This window comes from Lycorma delicatula, chromosome 2, assembly GCF_047948215.1.
Source record: "Lycorma delicatula isolate Av1 chromosome 2, ASM4794821v1, whole genome shotgun sequence".
Taxonomy (NCBI): domain Eukaryota; kingdom Metazoa; phylum Arthropoda; class Insecta; order Hemiptera; family Fulgoridae; genus Lycorma; species Lycorma delicatula.
In genome coordinates, this window is record NC_134456.1 from 32,206,393 (window position 1) to 32,231,619 (window position 25,227).

At 29.4% G+C, this 25,227-nt stretch overlaps 1 protein-coding gene across 1 annotated transcript; it reads right to left on the reverse strand.

Moving 5' to 3' along the window:
* Positions 1 to 1,881: 1,881 nt before the first annotated feature.
* l(2)k09848 (WD repeat domain 74 lethal (2) k09848) lies at positions 1,882 to 23,777 on the reverse strand. The gene is made up of 7 exons (XM_075358596.1): positions 23,570 to 23,777; positions 19,120 to 19,357; positions 17,054 to 17,270; positions 13,833 to 13,934; positions 9,585 to 9,685; positions 6,179 to 6,377; positions 1,882 to 2,202 (listed from the first exon to the last, which is right to left on the reverse strand). The coding sequence occupies exons 1-7, from the start codon at positions 23,625 to 23,627 to the stop codon at positions 1,939 to 1,941; spliced, it is 1,179 nt and encodes a 392-aa protein (XP_075214711.1). The 5' UTR covers positions 23,628 to 23,777; the 3' UTR covers positions 1,882 to 1,938.
* Positions 23,778 to 25,227: the final 1,450 nt, after the last annotated feature.

Genomic DNA, 25,227 nt, shown 5'->3' on the forward strand with positions numbered 1-25,227 from the left:
GGTTTGGTATATTTGACTATACATGAACAGAAAGGAAACAAATCTTTATTCGATCAGGAATGGTAGGAATAGAAAAAGTTAGAACAAGCGAAGATGTTAGTACATCATCACCATTCTCCTTTCTCATAATCCTCTGCACAGATATGATTGACTGCAGTGACAACTCTTCTGTAATTTCAGGCATCTCAATGTCAGCCAAATCACAGCAAAAGATTACCTTGCTGAAATTGAGCATCCTATGTGGCTCCACCGTCATCCATCCTTCCCTATACACTTAAGGGCTACAAGTTTTCTAGATTACACTTCATTATAAACCTCCATCAGAAGGGCACTACTCCTAAGTTTTTTTCAGATTTTGGAGATTACAAACTGTAATGATGGACTTATTAAACAGGAAGGCAGAAACATTAGCAAAAGATTTACCTTCCTCTTTGTACCTCAGCAACAAGAACCTGATACAGGAAAATTTAACCCCCTCGATAACATTACTCATTTCCTTATTATTAACTAGATCTTCGGCTGACAAGGTCAGTTGAAGTCTCTTTAAACTCCCAGTTTGAAGATTTTTTCAAGTGGACCAACAACCATCAAAAGATTACTTAGGACTGCAATACAGTTCCCACAAATACCGGCGATTTAATAGACCACTCCAGCAGAGCACGCACATACTAGAGCTAAGGTTGCATACAACTGGGTTCTCCTTCGTGCCCAGAGGACATTGCTTGAGACTCACTACATACAGTCATTCACCCATTGACACAAAATTTTCCACTTTAGGTTACAGTTGCATTTCATAATGAGCTACAACACCACTTAATTTAAGTATAAGTAGAAACAGTATAAGAAGTTGTGTTGCTGTATAAGGTTATATATTGTAAATTGCATAGTTTCTTGGTGTAGTATGTGTTCTTGGAGTATGTGTAAAGAGTTAAGCAGCTCTCGGTGTGAAGTGGGAAGAAAAGCTGCAGAGGCTAGGGCCATGGAGACGCCAACCCCCAAAGTCTTAAAGAGTAAGACTTCCCATCGGAATTAATTTGAACTTTAAAGAAAAAGAGTAATTAATTTAATATTATTTTTCTACTCCTTTCTGTTCTACTATTAATCTCAACATTCTTCTATCCTTTAACTGGTTGAGGATATGTATTTCACTTTCCGAAACTCTTTACCATTTCTATAACTACTACTTCCTTCTTCAAATAATTAAATTTTTAAATCTTAATATATGCCCCACTATCTTTTTTTTTTCATTTTAAAATATTCTACAATAATCTCTCTTCTCAAATTTATTTTAAAATTTTGTGATTTTAAACATTTCAAACTCAGCTAACTGTCTCGGTGCTAAAAAAAAATTCACTCAAACTATGCCATCAACTACATTAGATAACAACAATCTTCTGCATAAAAGCTCTTCTTGCTTGTGCTAATCAGATGCAGGAAAGATATATCTGATCTCATCCTTAATCTGTATTTCTATCCTACCAATTAGTCTTTGAAGTTCATCGCTTTAATTTTTTAGTGGTTCTAGGCAAAAGAACAATTAAAAAATTAATCTTACATTCTAGGGTTTTCATAAATGCTCACTTTCATGTATAAACTACAAGGATAAATAAAAACAAAAAGTAGAATTACTGGGAAAGACTAAATCCTTCTCATTCCTTTCTTTAAAGAAACATGCCACTCCTAACTTGCTTGCTATTATTGTTAAGGAATATCATATGTAATCTTCATTGTTTGTACTTCAACAGTATTTTTCTTTTTCCCTACTTTTCTTAAGTAGTTTAAGAAAATCCACTTTACCAAATGCCTTTTAGAAATGTGAATCTAATTTTTGTAATAAGAGCACCAAAATATATCAGAGAGGAATAAAATAAAATAAATAAAAAATATTAATAGTTACTATTTATTTAAAAACAAGTTTTTACTTTAAAAAAAGTAAATTTATTCACAATGCTTATGTTTTTTCCTTTTCTTCTTATGTTGCAGCTTACTTCTTTTCTCACCAACAGTTTCCATATTCTTAAATATCTCTTCATATTCTTGATCCTTTTCATTTTCTGTGCTTTCTTTAATGTATTCTTCATCTTTCTCCTCTTTTACTTCTACTATTTCTTCTTTTATTTCAATTTCTTCATAACTTTCTTGTTCAATCATAGAAAAATTTGAACGTAATAAAACACATGTCAAACGTGATTGCAAATATTCCTGCAAACAGAAAAATCAATTCATTTTTATCTTAAAAATCAATAGAACATTCCATAAACAATAATTTATGCAAATGCATTTTATTGATTATGGTTATAATTTAAAACTCATTAAACATAATAAAAGTTATCAATATTGATCATTATATTTTAATAACACAATATCTTGCATGGCATTTACAACAGTAAATGCAAGAATACAAAGAATCTTATAAAGGGTCCCCCAACAGCAAAACTGGAAACTTTATTACTTCTCCATAAAATATGTTATTAAAATATATTCAAACTGAAAATGTATACAAAAATGATGAAATAAAAATGTAACATGGAATGAAGAAATGATGGAAAAAAGTGATTTTCTTATTGCAACTCTTTGTTTCACATTTTATAACTGTTTTTCAAAACATTAAGGTCATACTCTGCACATATTTATAAGAGAAAATAAACATCACAATTACAAAAATTAAATTACTTATGAGACATTTTGTAAACTATACTAGAATATCTTATAAACAATTAATTATACTTCTTGTCATCAGTGATAATAAAAAAATAATTTAAAATGAGAATTTCCATTTTTTCTATTTTAAGCTACCTTTTAATCTCTATAGTTTGGTGCATCCAAAGTCTTCAATTATTTGTTTTCAAATTCTAATCTTTACTTTTCTCTAATGTTAATCTTGGTTTCCTTAGTATATGATCCACCAGCCTTGTTTTTCTTCAACTAAGAATTTACAATTTTTTTCAATTTTTTCAATTCCTCTCTATTTCTAACTTCATCACTCCATCTAATTTTCAGTACTCTTCTATATAACACACTTCAAAAGCTTCTAGTCTTCACCTTTCTAGCTTTCCAACTGTTCGTTCTTCATTATCCATGAACAGTCATTACTCTCTTTTCTGTCTTATTTTATTATTTCTGTTTTAATTTTTTTTAATACTCCCAGTACATTGCTCACTATTTCTTTTAAATCATGTTTAGTTAAAAAAAAGAAAAAAAAAGAAATCAACAGCAAATACCTTTATTTTGGACTCCTTAGTAGTTACTCCATAAACTACATATTTATTTCAATTTCTTTATAGCTTTTTTCTACACACAAGTTGAAAAATTAGAAATCGATTACAACCCCACATCGATCCATCTGTTTTGGAGCACACTTTTCAATCTTCTTTTACCAAATCAAAGCTACCTGATTCTGATATACATTTCTTATATTTCAAAAACAACTTAATTTGCAACTCAAGTTTGAAGGTTATCTTTTCTTTCTCTGCATTTCAAGCCTATTTTCCTAAAAATTTACAATATTTTATATGACTATAAGTCAATTCTGTATACAAGTAAAATGCCATAAAGTAACGTTATGTTCTTATGCATTATGTTCTTTTGGCATTAGGTTGATTGCCCTGTGGGTACATTGGGCATTGCTCAGTAATAAACCATGATGTCAGTTGTTGAGTTGTGAGTGAACATGCTTCATTTTGTTTCTTGTTGTTTCATTTATCATAACATGATATTATGAGCAGAAGATGCTTAATATTTTGGATGCTATAGCTGAAAGTTCGTCAAAGTAAATGTATAAGTTAGCACAACAGCAAGATATCGGACTTGTTACCGCATATAAAGCTGTAAGAAAAGAACTGAAACTTTTCCCCTATAAAGTAATGTGTGCTCAAGAACTGACACCTACAGATTATGTCAAACTAATAAATTATTGTCAATGGTTTAATCGTTTTATTAACCAAAATTCTGTAGGTATCCTCAAATTACTTTTTAACCGATGAAGCATGGTTTCATATGGGAGGATATAGTATTTCACAAAATAGATGATTGTGGTCGACAACTAACCCTCATGCATTACACAAACAATCTTCATAAAAAGCAAACACTGGAGTCTGGGACAGTGTGAATAAAACGTGCATTGTGGGTCCAATATTTTTTTTTGAAAATACAGTTAATAGTGATCATTATTGTATTATTTTAACAAACTTCATTAGTCAGTTAACAGAAATTGAAATCAATCACAGTTAATGCCAACAAGATGGCACCACAGCACAGACAGCTAACAGGTCGACGTTTTTACGAAATGTCTTTGATGAACAAATTATTTTGAGGGGTTTGTGGTCTGCACGATCACCCAATCTGATTCCCTTAGACTACTTTCTATGGGGGTAGCAAAACAAGTCACAATCACAACAGACCACACACGACTGACAAACTTAAAACTGTAATAACAACATAAGTACGAGACATTCCAATACATCAGGTGGTTTGAAGTGTTTGAAAACAAACTGAGTGTGCAGTGTTGTACTGATGTTGGAGGAGGTCATTTGAAAATGATCTCCTTACCTTTTATAAACTACTCCAGTTACTGTAATAGCCGTTTCTATAAAATAATGAAATAAAAATACAAAGAAATAATAAAGAAAGTTTTGTCATTACACTTCCATAATTCCACTGCACAATAACTTTCCGATTGCATTGTATTACACATTGTATAAAATTTTATATATTACATAAAATTATTAAGTATTTATTAGTAAATGAGGGCACTTGTCCAGCTTTAAAATATATTCTATGTGCTCATTCATAAAGCACATTCAATCCCATATCACTCAAAAAATTCAGGTAATACTACCACAGTTATTTCAATAAAGGCTCTAATATGTTCTCTAACATGTTTTCCACACAACTTGCTTTTTCAATCATTTTTAGTTTGTTTAAATTTCTTTACATTATCCTCTTTAATATGTCAGTAACCAATGTTCCAAATCTTTTTTCTTCTGTTTCTTAATATCTTACATTCCATTCAACTAAATAATGATCATTTTCCATAACTGTTTATCCTTTTGAAATCACTTCCTTACGGTTATCTTAATTACTCAAAACAAAACATGTCCCTTAAGCCATCCATGAGTATATCCAACTTTTACGGTTTTATTGGTAAACAAAGGACTTTCTTGTAGTACTACTTCAAATATTTTTTTATATACCTTCATCTTTTGCTATGGAAAATATCAATATTTACACTGGCCTGAACTCTGAATATCTCAATCTCTGACTAAAATAGCATTGATTCCTGACTACAGTGCGTACAGTATACTGTTTACTTAGTACACACACATGTAAATCTTCTTGCTCATCATTATACTTGTCCAATAATTCCACAAAAATTCAGACAGAAAAATTCTGCTTTCATACTAGCTATTATACCTCTTTAGCTCTAACTAATCTAAACCTAAACTACCTGTTTTTCTTTATAAATTCTCTAACCTACCACTCCTGTGTAAAAATCTGAGCATCCTTTTTTGCTTTAACTTGAATGTCATAGGATTTAAATTTACTGATTATTCATTTTCCTAGCAGTTATTTTCTACTGTTTTTTTATTTTTTTTGGAAAATGAAATTTATTTATTCATTTGTTATTTACTAAAGACCAAAATTAGGTCCAATTACTGCAAATGATAACAAAATTATAACAGATTACATTGTCAACATGAGACTTACAAAATAAAGCCAATCAAAAATGTTTTTTTTTATTTTGTTGTCTCTACCAAAAGATCAGATTACTTCATATCAATTACTGTTCAATAGGGTAACTTCAGCAGGTTTAATTTACTCAATAACTAAGAGAATATACTACTTCTTCTTCGCTACACACAGACTTTAGGCTATAGGAAGTAATTTTCATGTTATGTTTATTTGAAAACCTAACATGAAGAAGACTAATAAAAAAAATCACAGGAAAATAAGGAAAGAAAAAAATTAATAACTTGTAATTGCATAGTACAATTTTAATGTAAAAATTACTCCTTTATGTAAGTGTTATTTGTTTTCATTTTGTTGTACATAAATTGAGAATAAATAAACAAAAGATTTTCTAAAAGAAAAAAAACAAGAAAAGGATCCTTTATAATCACTTCATGATTCCTAAAGGGAGTAAAAAAATATAAATATATATAATGAAAAAATATCTTACCTTAAACATAAGTTGTTTATTAAGGTTATGTACACGAATATTTCGATCCAACCCAACAGAGATTATATAAGGCTCTTTTGGTGGACATGCTATCTGTTTAATTCCACCAACAAATCCTTTGTAATGGTTTAACAAAATGCCTTTATTTCGTAGATCAACAAGGAACATATGACCAGTCCCACTGCCTACTACGACATGACTGCAAAAAAAATTCTCAGTTAGTAAAAATATTACTAATTAAGAGTGAGCAAATAATAGTAAAAGGAGAATGAAAGTATCAATCCATAAAAATTCTGAATTAGCTATTAGCCTTGCATGAACTAGATGGTCAGTAGAATACTCAGAGAATTCAGGCATCATGAAGAACACATTTTTTTATTCATTATTCTTTGACGGACATATATTAATACACAACCTGTATTTTCAACAGCACTCTTCACGACAAATAAAATCAGTTTATATCTACAGCACTATTATTTATCACATATTAATTTGTTTTTATCTTCTTATTTATAAAAGAGCTTATATAAATCATTTATTTTTCATAATCAAATTTAATTGAAAAAAAATACAAAAAAAAAATTACAAAAATATATTTGATTACATATAAAAAATTATTTTTTAAAAAAGCTTATATTTAACTAATATTAATATTAACATTAATAAAAAAAGGAAACAAATTAGAAAAACCCTCTAAAAAGTAAAAAATAAGAATTAAATCTAATTGAGAATTTTAAACAAAAAAAATATATATATTAACAAATATAAAAAGCACTGAAAAGTAAAAAATAAATTATATAAATATCTAATAAATAAATAACCAACAAATAAATGTAACAATTATTAAATTTTAAAATTAAAAGTGATGAAAATATTTAGTTAAATAAAAGCGTGGTGCAGTTTTTTTAATTTATTTAAAACAACACAACATTTATTTTTACAACAATTAATCTTCATTTTCATTTTCAATAATGATGCGAGGAGGCGGAAAGGTCTGCTGGAACCTCTCCAGTTGAGACGACTAGCTACAAGTAACAATCTGGGAAAATGCACCCACTCGCTTTCTTTGTACGTGTTCTCACATATTGAAATTCATCTTCGAATTTTGCTTGTAATCTAAGCCAAATTGAACGCACTCTTTTCGCTAAAAGTTTCATTTTAATTAATTATGAATTTTTATTTAATGAATTCATAATTACGATTACAATTATAATAACGATAATAATTAATAATTTTTCAGGTTAGCGTCAAAATGTAATAACTTTGTGCAAGATTTCTAAATTTAAATTTTAGTTTTAATCTTATTAACCCTTAAAGGTCATCTCGGTGCAAATTTGAATCATCAAAGAATTAACTTGAGTTATTTTATTACAGATAAATAAAGTATGTACATATACTAAACAACCTCATTAAACAAAAAATATATTTTAAAATACAGCAAATGTCTATAAATATTTTTTCTAAAAGATTGTTATAAAAACTGCGCCATACTTTTATTTAACTAAATATTTTTATTACTTTTAATTTTAAAATTGAATAATTATTACATTTATTTATTGGTTATTTATTAGACATTTATATAATTTATTTTTTACTTTACAGTGCAGTGCATTTTTATATTTGTTAATATATTATATTTTTTTGTTTAAAATTTTAAATTTGATTTAATACTTATTTTTTTACTTTTTAGAGGGTTATAAAGTAAATATAAAGTAAAAAAATTTATTTTTACACATCGAAGTTACATACATGTATCAAATTTCATTGATTTTCATACAATAGTTGATGAGAATTAAAATTTTTCAGCAACATGCATGAATTTAGCGTAGTGGTAGGGCATGGGGGGAGGGAGTGGGTCATATACAAATTCTAACACCGTAGTATTGTATTGTCATCGAAGTTACATACGTGTACCAAATTTCATTCATTTTCATACGATAGATCAAAAGATATAGCAGTTGTAAGATTTGATTATAACTAAAGCAAGTTAAATAAAAGCTTATAAAAAGACAATACTTATTTAAGAAATCCAAGATCTACACCCTCAATGGTTACACATCTCAAATGCTACTCTTAAAAAAATGTAAGATATACTAACATTACAAAGTAGAAAATCTTCTCTTAGAATATACACTACTATTACTCAATGATTGAAGTATTAATTAGATAAAACTTATATTAGATTTTATATTCTTCCAACCTATAATCAGTCAACAATTCATGATAGGAGAACAAATGATACCAAAAAAATACTGAATCTGCTAATAGGCTTATTTATTTTTCATCCAGGCCTATTTTCTACCACCATGTAATAATTTTTATTAATTACAATACTCTCTAAGAAAGCATAAACCTTAGACAGAAAAATCCTGCCCTATCAAGGACTACATTCATCTTTTACAAGCCATCATTACAGTAACAAAGCTTACATCTTATATATTTGTCTGACATAAAATTAAATTCATTAACTACAGCAAGTTTAGATAACATAATTAAGTAAACAATAAATTCTAATTATATTAATGATGTATAAATAAATATATTATTGCAGACGACTAGATGCTGTTAAGTCATCAAAAAGGGTTATAATAGTAACATAGAAAAGAATATTTGGATAATTTTTTTTTGGGGGGAAGGCATAAAATGCTTTTGCATTATCATAGCCCAGAAAAAAACATAATATAATAACACAAATGAAAACACATTTAAATTTGCTTGAGATAGAATGCAATAAAAACCTGAATTACAATGTATTTTATTATATACAGAGAAAGATTATTTAGAAGAATAATTCAATTTTTTGTTTCTAACATTACAAATGACTCAAAATTTTGGATAAAAACTGACATGCGATCCTATTCTCTCTAATGGTAAAGATACTCTATCAGCTCAATTCAAGCTAAGGCCATTGCTTTTGTTCAAATAACCTTCTTATGAAGTATATTCAGATTAATGGACAAAATAATAAAAGTTATTTTTGTATTTTTAAATCTCAATGTCCAAAATAATTACTATTTTCTATACTTTTATAATACTCTCTCACTAGATATTTTATAATACTCACATAAAAGAAAACTAGATATAATAAGGTCTGTTTGAGTGGATGTTATGGCTGTTAATGAAACACTATGATAAATGGAATATTAGAAAACACCAAAAGTAAAAATGTGACTACAATTACAAACTTGTAACATTTGCTTCAGATATAAATAGTAGTGTTTATATATTTCATTTTAATAAAAAATGAAAATCATAAAAAAGTTTTTCATTAGTAAAGTAATTAATACAGAAGTCACTTATATTAATTTACAGTCATTATTCATTAATTTTATGAAGATATTTCTAGATATGAAACAGATGCCACATCTAGATCTAGATATTAGATGTACATAATAAATCAACAAACCCATCTCTTGGTGCTGCAGCAATGCAAGTTAAAGATTGATCAGGAACATGTACATTTACAACAGGTCTTCTAAAAGATGAATTTGGGTCGTATAAACGCACCTGTAGAATGTTAATAAAAATAATTACCTCAATAATAACACATAAAATAATGCAACAAATTATACTTCAATGATAAATTAAAAAGTTTTCTTATATGCCAGCTATTTTTTTAATTCTTGTTGGTGCACTTTTGTATCATACACTTCATAAGCAACATGATTAATACATGATCTTTCATTAAAACATTAAGTTATATAATTAAAAGAAAATTTTTAATTAATACAATTCTATTTTAAAATAGACTTGACTGAAAAAGCAATAATCCTTTTATAACCTATCAATATACCTTTTAATACTTTTGTAATTAAAAAAAATTCCTGTTTTAAAAATGGTCTGTTAAATATAACATAAAACTGCTCCAACAAGAAATGAAAAGTTAACTGGAATAAAAGGGAATTTTTTTTATTATTCATTTATTATTAACATTTTCTTCAGTTTGGATGCACTTTAATAAGATTCTCAACAAACCAAACAAACAAACAAAAGAAAGCCTGTTTATTTTCTAAGTCCTACCGTACCACTGATTCAATTAGATGTACAAACATACTCATGAATATGATTACTCACATTCATATGCCTGGAACATACAAGGCATTAGTTCTTTCAAACTACAAACTCAAAAAGACTAAAACTGGAACTGAAATTGTGCTTCTACACTGCAGTAAGACATTATAATCTTGAAATAAAAGTTACATAATATCTAGCAATCAGAAAGTTAATTCAACTGCAAGAGTTGTCTATTAAAGTTACAAATAATAAAATTCCTAAAAGAGACTCCTAAATTTCTTTCATAAAAGGTTAGCGATCCAATAGGACTTACAGTTACCAGTATATTAGCATTTATTGATGCATGATAATGTACACATTGCTGTCTATCTTGCAAGTGAGATGCATAATCTGGAGAAAACATCCTTTAACCTAAACAACTTCAATCTGTTCTAAATGTTAAAGGAACTCTTTTATGGCACACAATTCCCAAGCTGATAAATTTAAAACATGTTTAAATTGATGGCAGTACAAAACTACAACAGGGCACTTTTCTATAACTAAAGCCGCAGAGTGGGCAGTGATAACTAAGTATGCTATGGAATGCAGCTTTAATAAAAAAACATGTAAATATCAGTATGAAAAATATTGTTATAATCAAAAAATACTTAAAAATAACTGTAACCAAAATGTCATTACTATATAAACAACTCTCTCACTTTCAGAAGTAGCACATATAAAGGATTAGAATAAAAACAAGTATCTGTAAAAGAAAATTTAACAGATATATAATAACAATGGGAAAACTCCAAAATATTAAAAATTCAGTGCCTCTGGATCTTTTGTGGATACTTTAAATGCATGCTCCAAGTCTTTCATAAATTTAAATAAGAAAAACTAACAGTAGAGTACCTGCTTATACAAGGCTTGTCCTGAAAGTAATCATACTGATACTGGCAAACTCAAATTATATATATATATATATTATATGTATATATTTAACATATCTTTCAAGATGAAATATATCAAAAAAAAACTTCTCAATTATCCCAAGAAACATGGGTAAAAATATAATGGCAAAAGATCAGGTAGTTTTTTTGTTTATTCCGAACAAACAAAAACCCTCTTCCTTTTTATATAATAGTACAGATATAGATTACTTTATTTAATGTAAATTTAACTCTCTTATTATTTAATATTATTCATTTGATTGTTTAGAATCATTCAATTCAAATCCTGTTCACAATTCATTAATTCAATTTATTAAAGTTACTGCTTCCTAGCAAACCACCATTACTATATATAATATTTTTTTTTTTTTAAGATGAAATATATCCAAAAACCTTCTCAGTTATGCCAAGAAACATAGGTAAAAATTTAGTAGCAATAGATCAGGTAGTTTTTTTCACTTATCTCAAACAAAAGAAAAACCCCTCTTCCTCTTTATACAATAGTATAGATATGAACAAATACAGTTCACAATCTTCTAAACAGGCTCCTTGTGCAGCTGCGCAACACTCCCAGAGATGTTTCCTTTGTTGGTAGACCTTCATGAACTCCTGTTGTGGGATGTTGTGTAAGTTCCTCATCATGGCCTCTTTAACAGCTTCATGAAAGACATAAATTGATGTCCTTTCATGTCTCCTTTCATCTGGGGGAACAAAATGAAGTTGCAGGAAGACTGGTTGGGGCTGTAGGGTGGCTGTGGCAGTGTTGGCACTTTCTTGTAGGTCAGAAACCTCCTTGTTGTCAATGCGATGTGGTTTGATGCATTGTCATGGTGGAGGATCTAGCTGTAGGAAATCTTCGGACAGACGCAAACAATACATTTTTGAAGTCTTGCCAAACAGTTAGTTGTGATGCATTGCTGAGAAACACTACTACATTCTCCCACTAAAAGTTTTCACCCAGTTTTCACAAGTTTTCCTGCCTACTCAATGCGCCAAAGCCAATCCATTTACTTTCAGAACAAACCCTATATAACTGAATATTCTCATATTATCTTATTGTAACACAAGAGTTGCAAATTCAAATTCAGAAAATACTAGTTAGAAATTGAATGAAATGGCGCATAACACCATACCCTAGTGAGTTTACATATACCATCAACAAGAAAATAAACAGAACAAGCTAAGGGGTAATGTGCTACCTCATAAAAATTCCATGTTTATGCAAAAACAAGTAAACTTAAATAAGAATTCAGGATAATTATACATTATAATACATATATATAAAACTAAATAAATTTTTAAAAAGACACATTTTCAGGAGAACAGAAAATAAAGGTAATGCTAACAATTTTTGATGAAAACTCAAAATTAGAAAATTATCCAAAATTCTGAACCTTAAATAGAAAATAAAAAGAATGAATTTATCACAAGATTAGTAATTACAGTTTCATTTGTGAAAACATCTCCCAAGATAACACAATTCATAACCAGTGGCGTGAGTTTCAGCCGCCCAGGGCGTAGGCCAGATTCACCAACCCCTTATTTAGGTATTTAAATCCAAAAGGCTCCAAAATTTACAGAAATTCTAAAGAGCTTTTCGGCAAGAATAAATTTGTTATAATGTATCGTACAGGGTACAAATAAAGAAGTCATGTATGTATGTTTTTTAATATAATAAACATATTTGTAACACACATTCTCACACATATGCATGCCAGTTATGGATATATACACAACATTTATGAGATGCATCAGCAAGATTAGGTTATTATTACATAAAATTAATAACAAAATTTTTCAACAAAGTTCAATAATTTAACAATCACAAATCACAACAAGCATTTAAAGAAAATCATAAATTGAGGTTAACTGAGTCAAGCGAATTGGATGATTGATGTTGCAGGTGTTATTAGACAATATTGAACTCTATTCTTTATATGAAAGAATTAATTCTTGCTGAATATTTGTCATGAACAATCCGAGCACAAAATAAAACACGGGGAATTATCGCAAGGCAACTGATTAGTACAGACAATGTGGCCAGTCACTAGAATAAGCAAGATGACTACACTCACTTAAAGAAAGGGTTTTCCCTGGATCCAGCACAGATTAAATAATAAAAAGTTCCGTGCTCATTTTAATTGGTCCAAATTGTAGGTGCGACAAAAATATGAAAAGAAATGGTTCAAATTTTTAGTTCAGACTACAAGATATTATTATTATTTATTGTAAAATTTTGCCACCCACCACTCCCACTATGCTACACCATTGTTCATAACTTATTCATTACATAAAAACTACAGAATTCTGGGTGTTCCTGACAATACATACTTGTTGATATAACAAAAAATTTGACAACACAGCTGTTTCTGATTCATGGCTTACACAAACTAACACACACGCGCACAACTGGAAAATTTCTATGTGGTTTTTTGGGTTCCTTAGGTGTCAAAACGTCAAGATCCGATGAAAATTGCATAAGCCCAAATTGAACAGATTGTAATACTTCCCCTTCTAGAGCTATAGCTGTCCTGTTATTGTATTTAAAATAGGTTAAATACAATAACCTACACAATGTGCAAATGTCCAGAACAGTTAACAAACCCATTTATAAATATACAATTTTTAGCTAATGAATGAAAGTAACAGAAGACAATAGATTTAAAATAAATAAAATATAAAAACAATCTCAAATAAACAATAACACTAACAAAACCATGACGAGAAGAAATTGCCACCTTTGGGCTCTCAGGAAGAAATGCTATATCAGAAACCCAAACTGGTACTCGTAACTGAAGTTCATCTGGACGTACCTGCAACAAAAACAATAATAATAATAAAATACCCTTATTTTTTTTTTCATAAAAACACCAATCAGACTTTATTGGTGCAAAACAAAGGCTATATCATATCACTTTACAGTATCTCTCATACCACTGGATATGTTGTAGCACCCTTAAGGGTTTCTCTTCATGACAGTACAGTATACAAAAGACAAAAGATTCATAATTAGCAGAGGTGGCTCAACTGAATTTGGAGCTACTGTAAATCCCATCACTGCAAACAATATTTAATGCTAAGATTTTGTAATCTGACAACTCCTCCTATGACTAAATGTTGCTATAAGCTGCAACCAAGATTTAATATACTTTGGGTAAATTGTGAATGTCTGTAGGTACAGACATTCACAGCTGCAAAATCAAAATCTAGGTACACACTCAGCATACCATATCCAAAGAGATCCATACACTGAAACTCCTTGACGTCAGTTGAACTTCAACAACAACAACAATACATTTTTGTCAGGAGAGGATCTGGTTCAGACCCATTCTTATACAGAACTTTAAGCTCAAACAGCCATGCATTGGTACAATAACTCTACTCACTACATGAGGTAAAATTACTAATGAAATACTAATAAATAACAGGATGTAATCCAACCTGAGGCTAAAAATTACACATCAGGGAAATACAGGTCTGGCCTATAGGTGCAAGACGACCATCTTCACAAAGTTAAATTGACAAATAAGAAAACAGAGCTTATCCTGGGTTTGAAAGTAAACCTTCGTGCTTGTCCAGAATAAGACACCATATTTTCAAAATTTCAAACCTCAATCAAACGACAGAGATAGGGCATTTTGTCATTATCTCCTTGCAGGTGATGCTAACATCTACCTGTGGTATAAGAAACTCTTGCAAAACTTCATATAAACAGGCCAATGGGCAGTTGCACAGTGATTCACATGCTCCCCAAATTTTTATCCCCATGAGCCAGGATCCTGTGTTGAAATCACAGAACTATAATCTCTCATTATTCATAACTTATTACCTGTGAGTCATGGCTTCATTCATTTGCCATCACTATTTGTTGTTAAAAAAAAAAAAAAAAATAGCAATTTAAAATATACTTTCCATGGGTTTTTGTTTGTACTTTTTTTGGTAAAGAAATAGTAGATGAAAACATAGTTTTTATTATTAGTCACCTCTTTATTTTATTTATATATGAACATTTATTCTACTAAATAGTCTTAAGCAATGCAGAAATCTACAAGAAAACACTTTCACAACAACGGCAAGAAAACAAAGAGCTAAATTTTATGGACACCTAAAGAGGATGGACATAAACAGGCTGACAAAATTGATTTTTGAACATCTTACAAAACTCAGTAAACCAACAAATTGTGTTAAGGAAATCAGAAGTGATCTGGTGGAAATGGACATCCTGGAAGAACAGATAGATGACAGGGATGTTTTCAAGAAAAAAATAGATAATTGGAAGCAATTTAAAGAACAAAAACAGGTACATGGAGTGGGTTTAAAGTGGACTGGCGAACAGAAGAACACTAGTAGTGAGTGATGAAGAAAATTTGGGAAACAAGAAAGATGAAACTCACCAAGCCAAGGTTCATCGTAGTCCAAAGAAGACCTTAACGCTTCAAAAAAAATAATAAAAAAAATAGTTTGAAATTGTTTAACTAACTGCACACAGAATGAAGAGTTAACAAAAATATTTTTTCAAATTAGTAATGAAGAATTCCAATCTAAAGAGAAGAGTGATGAAAATAAAGATAACATAATTTGTTTAAACAAGTTTCTCTCAATTGCTAGTTCTGCAAACTGAGTTACTCTGAGTTACACAAAGTAGTATTTTACAATTGTATAAATCTATGAATCATTGAGTCTATTCACTTTGATATCCATTATAATTACACATAAAGTTATGAGAAAATTACATAAGCTACTACTGAACAAAACAAAAAGTAATGGAATACCAAAAATACTAATATACGTAAGTAGTAAAAAAAATAATACATAATGCCCAAGATAAAGTAACATTTGAAAAGATATTTATGGAATTATTGTTGTTCATTTTTTCCACTAATTTTTTTTTTTACTTCCCTTCACTTCAAAGAAAACTTATTTATACTTTCAATGAGGATGTCATTCCTGTAGAGCAGCATAATCTTTCTCTGGCACGTGGTTCCTGCTCAAAAGCTGAACTCCACATTTATCCAGCATGGACAGCAAGTTTTTACTTTTTACTGAACTGTATTTAGATCGCAAACTGATAAAAAAAGCACATTCTACAAAAATTCTGTATATATTCCTATGCTGACCAAAACTAGTTTATAGTTTTAAACTCACAACACTTTGATTTTACTTTATTTATAATACAAAGATAATATAAAATAAATAAACAATTAAAATCACTTTATCTAAATAAGTTTAAAAAATCATGATTTAACAAAAAAAATAATAATTGAACAAAGACAGAATTGAAAAAACCATTCCTGAATTTTTTTAAAAAGCAAAACAAATACAAATTAGTTAAAAGAAATAGATAAATATTTATCTGAACTTAAAATTAAAAAAAGAAGAAATGCATAACAGATTCCTTTTAAGAAAAAACAAAACACAGAAAAACTGAAAAAATTCCAGAATGAAACAACATCAAGAAGTAACAAAATAAAATGGACAGCAAAGAAGAAGGAACAGCAAAAGGATGAAAATCGACTGAGAAAACTAAAAACAGTCCAAAGGGAAGTAGTTTTGTTTACGCACAGCCCACAACGGCTTATCACACAAAACAGTAGAAATTTTATTATATTAAACAAAAAAATTCTCCCTTTTAGTAATGAAGCTGTTAATGTTTTCTACCTGACATGTAGACATGTAGAACCAACTAATTCAACAAGGATCAAATTTACTGCATAATTAGCGAGAGGTCACTTGTACAAGCACTATAAAGCAAGCATTCTTTAACTTCTGGAATAAAGAAATTTTATTTGTCAATAAAAAAATTGCATTTGCAATCAATTTTTTTAAATCATCCAGCACTTAATAAATATACACAACATTATGCATATCACTACCAGCAAAATAATTTATTTTGTTATTAAATTAAAACTAACATTTAAAAATCAATATTTACATTTTTAGCTGTAAAAGTAGAAGTTCCTTTTTCCAAATCCCATAACTTAAGATCATTTTCCTTTCCACCAGTTGCAACACAATGTACATTCACAGCGCTATGGCGCATTCTTTCTAAACATGGCCCTGCATTTATGGAAACATTGTTTTCTGTTTTTACTTTTTTACTAACATCCCACACTTTTATTTCTCCTGATTCTACACCAGTCAGAAGTTTCCTACAAACATTTAAGATATTCATTAAAGACAGAAAAAAATATTTAAAGAATACTTTAAGAACACAACTACATATTTCTGGTACTAATAACAGGATAATTTAATATGAAAACACCTTTTCAATTAAAATTTACATCTCACTTATAATTTTAAAATATTTGCAGATTGTTACAATCACTTATCACCACACTTAAATAACTTCTAAGGTTAGAAATTTAGACAAGAAGCTTTTTGTATACAAATCTAAGAAGGGATTGTTAAACTCACTTCTTACACAACTGAAATGGAATTTTTCACTACAACTCTGCAACAGACTGTGACAGAATCTTGAAATTCCCTGTGGAGGGTCCTTGTGAAATGCAAAAATGGTTGTTACATGATATGTGATATTTTAAACCTATTATATCATAAGAGAAAAAGATTTGTCCATTAACTTTGTTTATACTATTTCCAATACAATTCAATAAATGTGTAAAATGTGTAGATAACAGAGACTTTACTAAGGACAGATAAAAAGTAATCAAAATGAAGGATAGATAGTTTTAAAAAAATTACTTTAGTTTGAATCATGTGTCATGTCGTTTATTCATGTTATTAACATGTAGAGTCTAATTTAACAGAAAATAAAAATAAATATGTTTGATGCATAAATATTTATAAAACAATAATACTTACTACCAAATGTATCATAATTAATTGAGATGTAGTGTGAATGATTGAAGATAGCCTAATTGATACGTTTTTGCCATTTTTAACTATGAGAATTGCAGTTGAAACTATTTATAAAGAACAAACCGAACCAAATTTAATAAATATATTTATAACTTACTTCAGAACACTTTTTGTTACTCTTACAACCATCTTCAGTAACTTTTAAAGTGCAAAATACAGAAGAAATAAACAAATGAAAACAATTTGAAATAGGTCATTAAAAAAACTAATTTTATTAAATCATTCATTTTGCTGTTTCAATGATTGAAAGTTTTAAATAAATGATATTGGAAAAATTTTTTGTGTTAATTAACAATACTACTTTGTAATTAAGATAATGAAAATCATAAAAATCTAAACACCAGTTTCAAATGATAAAAAAAAATGAAAATAAATTACTGCTAATTCCTTAACTTCTAAAAAATACATAAAACATACAAGGATGAATAAAAAATTATCTACTTTCACCATAATATACCTTTTGGTTGTCATACTGCTTCTATGCATGAATGGTTAGAGTGGTATGACTACAGTCACATGTGCCAAATTTGATCCTGATTGTATAATTTGCCATCTACCATCAAATCATACACCAACGAGCTCGGCTTCCGTAAAGTCAATTGTCAAAGAAAGCATTGTTGCATCATGACAACATCTACCCACACACAGCTCACCAAATCATTCAAACAATCAAAAAGTTGAATTTTGAGGTATTGGAACATCCTCCCTACAGTTCAGATCTTGCTCTCTTTGATTTTCATCTATTTGGACCGCTCAAGGATGCTTAGCAAGGTTGTCAATTTTCCTCAAAATTGGCTTTACGGCCAAAAACCAAAAACCTTCTTCTTGGAAGGAATATACAAGCTTCTGGATCACTGGACCAAGTGGATTGATAAGGAAGATGACTGTGTAGAAAAATGATATAAATCTTGAACCCCTACTTTGTGTAAATAAATTGTACAACAAAAAGTGCAGATAATTTTTGACTCACTATCATGCAACCAATTATTTGCTACCAACATTTTAATGTATTTATAAAACAAAATTTACAAAATAATTTTTTTTTATTATAAAACTAAGGAATAACATAGACAAGTAATGGTTTTGAAAGATTTCATTTAAAATTATTTTATTACCTACCCAAAATATTTTGAAATGCCCTTGAGTGACCCTTCACCACCTTTAAGCTCCTTAACAAAACTGAAACTTTTTGATTCAATATCAAATATTTTAACAACCTGATTTGAATATCCAACTAATATTTCATTTTCTTCTTGATTTCCCCAATTGATACAAGTTATTTCATTTTTATTATCAATATTTTCAATATTTACCAGGTTTTTAATCTTTTTTATCCCCTTTTCTGATACTCTTACACCTGAAAATGACAATATTTATTTTTAACAAATAAAGAAAGAAAATTTATTATCTTTGACCTGACATAACTAATCTAATAGAAAGATTACATCAAGTTAACCAAAGGTTGGATCATATTGTTTTTCTTTTAACTGTCAAGATTGCCTTAATTTAGCTACATCAGCTCTAAGGCATCCTAATCCCCATAGGGGAAGAAAACACCTGCCTTGTGACGATTCCGGTCACCCCCCCTCCATTACTAGTCCTGCTGGGCTTTAACGGAGGTCGTCTTTTGACCCTCTAACTTTTTACATCTCACAGTAATAAGCCAGGCCTCGTTGGAATGCCACCGATGCAAATGCCTCAGTAGATATTTGCATCAGTGAATTTATGACTCAGCCTTCGCCTTCACTGTAGGCTTCTTTCGGACACCTTGACTGTCCTACTTTCTTGCCCTCTGAACTAGCTAAGAGTTCACAGAAGCACGAACCCCTCACCCAGCTCGAAGGCAGCAATTATACCATATACATGACTCAAAATATCAATTTTAAGTTAGAACAATAAGACACACAATAATAAAACTAATAATAAGAAACACATTTAAAAAGTCATTACTCTCAGACTTTAATAATTGTACTTATTTCAATAACATGGCAATCAATCTCATTTTAAAGGGACATGATGTACAAGGGCCATTCGGAAAGACCTCAGCCAAAAAAAGAAAACACAAAATTTTTCATATTTTTTTTTTATTTTTAACCTAGTCAGTTTGCAATTTGATACATTTAGACCCATGACTTTTCAACTTTTTAATACTCTCACAATAATTCAACTTATCCAACTCTGCAAAATAAGCGGTTGTCTCAGCTTTGACTTCATCATTTGAAGTGAATCTTCACCCATCACGCCACTTCTTCAGGTTTTGGGAAGAGGAAATAATCACTGGGAGCTAAATATGTAACATTAGAAGCACTAGGAAGTGCTTCTAAGTGAGTACTAGGAAGTGCTAATTGAGTTTTGTAGTAACAACTAAACTACTAAACTATGTGTGTGTGTGTGCAGGTCTATTATCACGATGAAAGAGCACTTTGTTTTGGTCAAATGTGGACATTTAACTTGAATAGCACCCTTCAATTGATCCAGTAGTGGACCGTAATACTTCTTGGTGATAATCCTGCCTTTTTCCAGGTAATCTAATAGCAATAAATCACATCAGAATCCTGAAAAATATCATCATAACTTTTCCTGCATATGAAACTTTCATTTTATTTGACACACTTTCCTCTGTTCCCACCCATTGTTTGGGTTTTTGCATGTAGTGGTGAATCCATCTACTATTATAAAACATCAATAGAACTCAGCAGAACTGTGTTTAAATAAGTCTAAACAGCCTTGAGAAGTATTCAGTCAAGTGCGTTTTTGGTCAACTGTTAAATGTAGCACCCATCAAGTGAAGAACTATATTATACCCAATGCGTTGTGTAAAATACGTGAACATGGTCTATCAAAATGTTTGCTGTCAACAACCTCATGTACCTTCACCCAGCAAACATTTAATATGGCATTTTAGATTTTGTATCTATTTTGACAGTCATAGTGGTTTTAGGGCATCCCAATTGTTCACAATCTTAAACAGATGTAAAACCACATTTAAATTCAACAGCCCACTTTTTTACCACCAAAAACGAAGGGGAAGAATCCTTTAATACGGAATCTAACTTTTTTTATATAACTAACAAGATTAAACCTTTTAAAGATAAAACTTTGTAACAGCTCAAACTACAATTTCATCTATTTTTCAGAGAATTTCAAAACTTTGCTTTATTCAATCACCACAAACAAGCAACTAAATGCACATGTCTGAGATTTTGCAAAATGCCATCTAAAGGATCCTACTTGACAATTATGACAGTCATTACTTTTGCCATCATTGTGTCAGATTGAGAACTTTCTGAATGACCCTAGTATGGTACATCACATATAGATCTACACTAAATTAAAACACCCTCATAAGCATATTTTCAAGGTATTATCATTTAAAAATAAGGCACTCATCAAGTACATCTATACCAGCTTAAGATGCAACACTGATGTGCATACTGGTGTCTTTCACTGACACTAAGCTATATAAATATTCGCAGGTAGGTAACATGTTTCACACATACAATTGTGAATGTGCTGCTACCCTCTACAAGATATGTTTTATTTTAATTGACATTGACTGTTATGGTCATTATAAAATAATAAATGCCAACAACCTATACAGTAAAACTGCATCCAACATAGTTTAACTTTAGTGAACTACACGAATCAGTTTATTAAACATAGATTTGGCCACTGGAATTTACTTTACATACTATAATATTTAGGACACTAATCTCTGAGATGTTCCACCTGTTGAGAAACAATCAGCAATAAGGAATACATTTTATCATTATACTCCAGACCAAGTATGATTTTAATTTACTAATTTTGTTACCTTACTATAATAATTAAAAGTAGTGGTATAATAGCTCTTTGGTATTTCAGTCCAGTCAAGACAACCATTAGTTAACTTATGTAATCAAAACATTGGTTACATTCATCAATAAATGGAGGGGGATTAGGAATAACTTTGGATGAAACACTATCATTTAAATCTCTTTTAACAGTGGTAATCAACATGGATTCTGTATTCAGTACCCATGTTAAGTTTTTAGCATAGCAGTAATGGATGGAGATGGAATTTCTTTACTCTTCAGACATAATACCTTGGCTTTTGCACACCAGCACTACTATATAGTGGGCCCATTTAGACTAAATTCTGTTAGTTAATGGTAAAATCTTACTTTATGTTCCAAAGCTTATACTAATTTTAGTTTGTAGTCCAATTTCTTAAACCAATTGTTAAAAAAAAATAAACATATCTATGGGCACATAATTTAGTTATTGTTGGTTAGTTTCGTACAGAACTCTTCATAACCAGTCTACATAATTTAACATTTCAAGAAAAATAATACTCCAAGAAGAAATACAACTACTACTATGAACAGTAGACAGATAAAGCTGTCCTCTATGGTAGGCATATCCCTGCTTTTATGGTAAAATAAAATTTGTTCCTGGATTGACTACACATTTTCTATGAATGTGAAATTCATTGTGAATGAGAGTCTGTTTGTTTATCAGTATGCATGATTTTGGTTATAAAGGTTAGTTAGTTTCTAATTCATTATGATAAATTTATTGATAATTTCATATACATCATAATGATCCACTTAACCAGTCAACATTAACTATTATATGATTTACATATATCAAATTGCATGTCCAATTTATATATTTATACATTCAGAAAAACCAAATTATTATTTTTTTAAACAAAAAATATACACGTGTACATGTGTAATGACTTTTGTTAAGGATTTTATTTCTGTATGGATTCATAATTATACACATAATTTAAAACCAAAAATATACTAAAATGTCTTTCATTGTAATAATAAATGTTGGTTTGATCACAACCATCAAAACCAGACAACTTGTAAAATGATCTGAAAGTTTAACAAATCAACAAGTTGTGATCAAAATTAAAGAACTAAAAACATAAAATGCAAACATTTCTCTCAATAAAAAATCAATATCTTTGCTATGAAACATAGTCAGCATGTAAGTTACGGACAAATGCCAACAGTCATAAGGGGTTAAAATAAATTCTTCCTATCTGAAGTTCAGAAGAAATCTTTAAAATTAAATCAATGTATTGCTTCAGAGAATTAGCAAACACTTTCTTTATGTAACTGACTGCATTATCAATAAGAATCAAAATTTACAGGAAAATTAAAGAAAAACTGTATCTAAAATATAAACCGAATTAATGTTTCTTAAAAATATTGTTTTATCGTCCAACAACTATAAATTTTTTACTAGAAAAACAATTACTGTAATCGGAAAATTAAAGTATATATAAAATTGTACATGAGAATAATCTGAAACTCGGGAGAAAGTATACAAAAAGAAGACACCCAAAGAAAATGTGAATAGGAGGTACTCTAACCTCGCCGGCCTCCGTGGCGCGAATAATAGCGTCTCGGGCTTTAATTCTGGAGGTCCCGGGTTCGAATCCCGGTCAGACATGTCATTTTTACACTCTACAAATCATTCATATCATCCTCTGAAGCAATATCGGTGGTCCCGATACTCTAACCTCAATATAACTAAACATATCTGTGGAAAACATACAAAATACTATAATGACCTTTTAGAACCCCATTCATGCTCCCAATAAAGACATTCCAGTTACAGAATTCACTCATTGTTTATAAACAACAAATTAATCACCAAAATATCATCTGCATTAACACATTCACAATACAACTTCAAAAACACGTGCATAACTCATAAGCTAACTCCAGCAATCGATTGAAATGATAAACAAACGACCGCCATCGATCGTAATTATCGACGTTTTAATGAAAATTAATGAACATGTGTTCTATACTAACAAAAAAAAATTAATTCCGCCTTAAATATTTCCGAATTTTATTTGTAACAATAAAATATACGTAAATCTAAACTAAGCAGTGACACTAGTAAATACCTCAACAGAAAAAGAAAGAAGACTTTTTTTTTGTAAGTGTTAGAGCGAAGTCTATTGAATTTTTTAATATGTGAAAGAGCGGAATATTTAAATAAATTGTCTTATTATTGTCTTCCATCAGAACACGTTATCGAGGAGTAGATTCAAGTATGGCAGTGTTCTGAAGTTTAAATACAAACATTTCAAAATAATATCTTTTCTCTGATTACTTGGTGATTTACTAGCAAAGTGCTGTATGAATATTAATTAGAATGGCTTATTTGGAATGTTTTCTTTCAGATGCAGAAAATCTTTTGGATGAAGTTTCCCGAATACATATGTAAATACTATTTGCTTTTGTTTATATACATTTATAAGAATAATTTCAGTGTTATTAAACTGTGAAATCCTCTAAATCATAGTTTAGTATTACATTTAACAAGATCTTTAATTTTGATTGCCAAGCTGTTTTGAACAACTCTAAAATGAAAAATACATATAAATACCTTTCTTTTATAGATCTTTGTCATTTTGGCATAGATCTTTGTTAGAACTGAAGAAGTTTTACACCTCTGTAAAATGCTTTAAAGATCAGAAACATGATTTCTTACATTCTTTAATTTTATTTGAAGAAGACTTGTTTAATAATTTTATAAAATAGTATTAAAACTTACAAATTCTTGCTGGGTGCTTCTGTGAGATTCTATGATTCTGTCGCACATAGCAAAACAGAAAATACATAACAATTGATAAGCCTTAATTTTGTAAACAAATTCAGGTCATGATTTTTGTATTACTGGACTGCTATTCAGCTTTTCCAATTCAGTTTTTAATTTCAATTGATTTATCCCTTTGTCCATTTGCAGTCATGATGCAGTAAGTTTAATAACAAATTCTTCATACAAGAACATTTTTCACTAGCAAAATATGGTCAAAATGACCATTTCTACTGAATACAATGAATTTCATTTTCTATGGATTCAACTGGAGGCCATGGCAAATTATTGAAGTTAATTAAATTATATAACATTTTAAGTATAACCATAAAAGAATAATCAATAAAGTAATTTAGACATAAAAATAGAAACAAATCTAAAATTATTTAATAAATCGGATATATGTTTTAACAATACTTTTAGTAAACTAAATTTAAAATAAAACTGTATTATCAGCAAAAAATAGTAAATAACCACAAAAAATAAAACTGTGAAGCAAACTTTGATTTAGTAATGAAATTTACCTCATTTATCACTCAACCAAATTATTTGGTATTACGCAACTACCTTGATGGATGGTTCTCACAGGTTAAATATGACCAAGAGTTATCAGACTTCAAA